At 43.3% G+C, this 5377-nt stretch overlaps 1 protein-coding gene across 5 annotated transcripts in view; it reads left to right on the top strand.

Moving 5' to 3' along the window:
• Agtpbp1 (ATP/GTP binding protein 1) overlaps positions 1-5377 on the top strand; it is a 128862-nt gene that overhangs the window by 114324 nt on the left and 9161 nt on the right. For all 5 annotated transcript variants that reach the window (XM_005355304.3, XM_026782897.1, XM_013349180.2 and 2 more), the window contains one exon: positions 3024-3184. In XM_005355304.3, coding sequence (XP_005355361.1) covers positions 3024-3184 — 161 coding nt within the window. The remainder of the gene's footprint in view (positions 1-3023; positions 3185-5377) is intronic.

Raw genomic sequence — 5377 nt, 5'->3', positions numbered from 1 at the left:
GTGAGTGCAACTCCCGAGGAGGCTCTGGAGCTGAAGTTCCAGGCAGTGTAAGCTGTGCATGTGACTGCTGGGACCTGCGTCCTGGTCCTCTGCACTCGTAACCACCGAGCTGTCTCTCCCACCACGGGTGCTTAGACATAAAGATGCTCAATGCTTCCTTTCATATACACTCTTTCAGTTTTCAAGTATTTATTAAATGTACATCTGCCTTATTGAGCTATGTGTGTAACATATAGTAATGGGATCGAGTGACACAGCATGACAGTTTGTGGGTCAGAGGGTCAGAGTGAGGACTGCATGTGTGGGGGAGTGTAAGGGTGCATCCATGCCAGAAGAACATGTGTGACATCTTCCTCTAAGGCAGTGCTTCTGAACCTTCCTGTTGCCATGGCCTTTAACACAGTTCCTCATGTCGTGGTGACTCCCAGTCATAAAATTATTCATTGCTACTTCATAACTATAATTTGCTACTGATAATGAATTGTAATTAAATCTGTTTTTCAATGGTCTTAGGCAACCCCTGTAAAAGGGTCTCTTGGCCCCCAGGTTGAGAACACTGCTGTTCTGTTACTGTCCACTTTGTTCTATATCTCTCTGAAGTGTACACAAACCTTCCATTTATAGAACTAGAAATGCCCTTGGCTGGCCAGCCAATGAGTTCCTAGAATCTACCAGTTCCTCTTACCTCTCTGGACACACACAGCTGTGCATAGGATTTGAACTCAAGTCGTTGTGCTTGAAGATAAGTCAGTTTTACCCACTGAACCATCTTCCTGACCCTGCTTTTTGTTGCTTTTAATTTCTTTAAACTAGATCACTTGCTTAGGAATCTTTAAGAATTTTAATTATTCAACTCTACTCAGATCCATAATTTTAAGGAAAGTACATTGGTACATTGGATCACACATTTATTTAGTAATTTATAAGAAGCTACACAAGTAACACTCTTATTATAAAAAATTCCTGTCAATTTAGTAGTTTAAATATTTTTTATGAATTTAAAATAAGTATATTAGTAACCAGTTATATTTAGATTTGGGTGTGTGACCTTTTTGTGTGTGTACATACATGGCTGTGTGTGTGTGTGTGTGTGTGTGAGAGAGAGAGAGAGAGGGAGAGAGAGAGAGAGAGAGAGAGAGGGAGAGAGAGGGAGGCCAGAGGACAATCTGTAGGAGTTAGTTTTCTTCTCTTACCAAGTGGGTCTCAGGATGAACTTAGGTGGTCAGGCTTGGTAGCAAATGCCGTTACTGGATGAGCCATCCCATCAGACTCATTTGTTTTTTTAATGTATAAATATGTAAGCTTTTAAAAAAACAAATTGAATACCCTATGGAGGGAAATGCTTCTTCCTCTGCAGTCTTACATGTTTGCTGTGCGGGTCAGGAGGACAGGTCGTTCCCGGGTAAATTGCCTGCTGGGCTAGCTGTGCTCTTTGCACTTGCAGTGGACTCCTGCAGGCCGATGACTGCAGCCAGCTGCAGTCCGTCCTTGCTGGGCTGCGCTCTCCTCCACACCCACAGCTCTCCATAGCCTGAAGCCTTCAGTTGTTTTGGTTCATTTTGTATCTGGAAAATAAATGATATGCTCTATAGTTTGCAGTCAGTATTTGTGGTTTTATATGGTGACATTTAACATTTGATAACCTTATATTTGGGGAGCAGTTAAAGAAGGTGATGGGAATCATGTGTAATCTTCTTTTTGATGGAGCAGAAAAATTAAAACAAGCACTCTCACTTGACGTGGAACATAGAAATGATTTACTACTTTTGTTGAATTCATTCTCTTTTGTTTAGCTACTTACTTTCATTTCTTTTTACCAACTTAGACACTGTCTGAGTATCTATAAGGCAGTGTTCAGAAGTGCATAATGCTTCGACTTCAGTACGGGTGTCAGCACTGGCAGTCAGAGCCACGGCTCACACGGTGTGTGAGAGGGCCGAGCAGACGCCGTGACAGTCTGCTCAGAGCCACAGCTCACACGGTGTGTGAGGGGGCCGAGCAGGCGCCCTAACAGTCTGCTCAGTCTTCTCTCAGTTTCCTGAGACCGGACAAGCAGTTTCTGAGGAAAAGCCACGAATAAAGGACAGTCAATTTGTAACACCCCAACAGCCAAGAGGAGGCCTGGTCTATGCAGTGCTGGCCCAGGCCAGGCGTGAGTCATCTGCACAGCAGCTCGAGGACCAGGCCTGCCCCAGATGGAAACTGTAGCCCTGACTAACACCTGACTAGCCCTAGCCAATTAAAATATACTAATATGATTTTTACACGATTAAGCCAATCATACCTAAAATGGCCTACCTTCCCTAGATACTCCCCTCAGTAAGGCTGAAAAGAAGCCCCCCACGTCCTTCTCGGGGTCACAGTCATCTTTCCATTGTGTAGGATGGTCATCCCCAGCATGCTGGAATAATAACAATAATAAACACTCTGCCTTTGCGTTAGATGTGGTCTCTTGGTGGTCTTCGGAGGTCCAGACTCAGTACAACGTTAGGAAGACTTCAGCATTGACAGTCAGAACCACGGCTCACAAGAAGTGTTAGGAAGACTTTGTTTCGCACATGAACAAGAGTAATGTTAGTCAGAAAATTCTCTGCTCATGTTTTCTGTTCCCTCAGATTGTTGGTAACGTGATTTGCGTTCTGGGTAGTGGCAGTATGTATTTTTTTGCAGAGTTCAGGTTAGTCCTGCAGAAGCCAGAGCTGAGTCCAGATTTCAGGATATTCTTTTAGAGCTGTGGGGTTGTTGGGGGTGGGCAGGGGAAGGAAAATGAAAATTTGGAGTGCATGGCAACCTGTCTCTAAAACAACCCCAGAGAGCCACAGTAAGATGCCATGCTTTAGGGCAGTTTGCTGTGTTTCCTAGAACACTGCGTGCCCCCCATGTCACAGAGCAGTTCTTCCGCAGCGGTGGTTCAGCTTTGCTAGTGCATCAACGTTCTTTGGATGTGACTTCAATGACTTCAGTGAGCTGCAGCCAAAGGACACCAAAGGTTCTGAGAATCTGTGTGTTTACTTTATTTCTAGGGTTTACAGATTGGGACTCGAGAATTGGAAGAAATGGGAGCGAAATTTTGTGTTGGTTTAATGCGTTTGAAAAGACTGACTTCTTCATTGGAATATAATCTGCCCTCCCAAATGCTTGACTTTGAAAATGACTTAATGGAATCCACTTGTAAAGTGACGAGGTAGGACACTCTTCTTTTTCCTGTGTGCTATCTGCTAATAAGACTTCGCAGGGACAGGCAGTGGGTGAGCGTGACAACCACAATAGCCAAGAACATGTGTACAGTTAACAGGATTAGGTCACGTGTCTAATACTTGCTTCTAGCTGTAGTGGTCGATTCATTTATTAATGTTTGAGTAATGCTGCCATGAAAGAGCCTCTGCATTGAGTTTTGCTTTTATAACTGCAATACTCCACTTTGAACCTGAAAACAAGGAACAGAGAAATACGGCATTTAGATAATATCTAACTTAAGAAGACTTGGAGTCATGTTTTATATTTCAAAAGAGGTTTTATTTTATTAATGTATACATACTTGAGATCTCTGTCCAGTAACCTGATTTTATGTTGAAAACAGCTGAATTTAGCACACATTTGACAATTTATTTCTGTCAAATGGTTTTGAAAATAATATTCACTTTTAAAATTCATTGTGTATGACATTTGAACCATTTGTAAGCATAGAGTTCAGTGCTAAAGTTGTTAGTCATAGTGTCAGACTGTAGCCTTCTCTTCTGTGGTGTGCGTGTATGGTAAGAGTAGTCCCATTCTCTAGCACTGTGATGACTTGTGTTACTGGGTACTGGTTTGCCGTTGTGTTAATCCATCAGTGCACTGTTAGGTGAATCAGCACAGTAGCCTCGAGTGTAGTGAGACAGGAACCGGGCTTTTGTGGACGTGGTCATTAGACGGTGATCTCTGGCAGCCACTGTTCTTTAACATACTGCCCGACCCCAGTGCAAGCAGATGCAGAGTTCACCATGACTCAGTGGATAGAGCATTTGCCATGCAAGCCAGATGACCTGAGTTCAGGTCCAGAACCCATATAAGGTGGGAGCAGAGACCTGACTCCTCAGTTCTCCTCTGGCGTTCATACATGCATGCCCACATGCGGTGCTAATACAAAATGTGGAGGGTGGTCAGCTTTCCCTGAAGTCAGACACTGACTTGGAGTCACAGTGTTACCATGGCCCATGGAAGGAGGATGCTCGCCTCCAATAGTCCAGAGGTCCAGCTTTGTTTATTAGTGATCTATACAGATGATCACCATTTGTGCCTTCCTCCCAACACACTGATTCATTCAAAAAGAAGAAATGTATATTTGAAAAGTCTGTTCAGAAGAATTATACTGCTAACTACTGCCATATATTTAACATTTCAAATTATTTATCAGTATAACTGTTTCCTTTTGTAAGTGTGTTTGTTTACTTCTGTATTGTGGGGAGTTCATCCTGTATCAGACTCTCTTGAGAGGGTGTAGTACAAGAACAGGTTGAGCATTTCTGATTCTCACCACTATATAAACATCTTTTTATCTACTATAAAAATATCCAGCAATCTTCAGTTAAGATGGGTGTTTTCTCTGACAGTCTGCAGCTGAGAGGTGGTGATTTTGTGTGTATTTTCACCCTCCTTCTGCCCTGAAGAACTCAGCTACCTCTTTCCCTGTCCACCATTCTCAGTCTGTCTCAGATTAGTTTTCCCAACTTCTGAACTTTTATACCTTAAGGCTTCCGTAGTTTTCAGGTCCTCGGTCTGAATTTCCCTCCATCTCTTAATGTACCTAGGCCATTCATCTTAGGCAAGCGTACTGCGGATGCTGGGTTCTCCTGTGGCATCCTGGTCTGCTGTGTAGCTTTGCTTTCTCCTGTTGTTCAGAACCTTCCCTCTGGTCACCTGTTAAGATGGATTGCTGAAGTTTCCCATTGCAAATGTAGTTTTTCCCTGTTAGTAATTAGAAAGGTTTTTTTCATTGGGATTACTTTACAGCTATGCCTGTGTCCTCTTTCTCATCAAACTTTTAGTTTATTCATTTTTAGATGTGTGTGTGTGTGTGTGTGTGTGTGTGTGTGCACGTGTGCAGTGGATTTATAATTTAAAGTTTAATTCACTCGAACTACAACTACCGTTAGTTCATCTTGGTGCTCAGAATGGCCCTGTTCCCTTCACAGAACTTTTGTGTGTTTACGCATGTCCACCATGTTCTCCGGTCCATTCCCCTCGGGCCCGTCTTGTGCGTGTTTATGCATGTCCGCCATGTTCTCCAGTCCAATCCCGCAGACCTGTCTTGTGCGTGTTTACGCATGTCCACCATGTTCTCCGGTCCATTCCCGCAGGCCCGTCTAGTGCATAGTTTTTCCTAAGGTTGGAGTTA

Source organism: Microtus ochrogaster, chromosome 16, assembly GCF_000317375.1.
Source record: "Microtus ochrogaster isolate Prairie Vole_2 chromosome 16, MicOch1.0, whole genome shotgun sequence".
Taxonomy (NCBI): domain Eukaryota; kingdom Metazoa; phylum Chordata; class Mammalia; order Rodentia; family Cricetidae; genus Microtus; species Microtus ochrogaster.
This window is presented reverse-complemented; position numbering and strand designations above follow the sequence as displayed.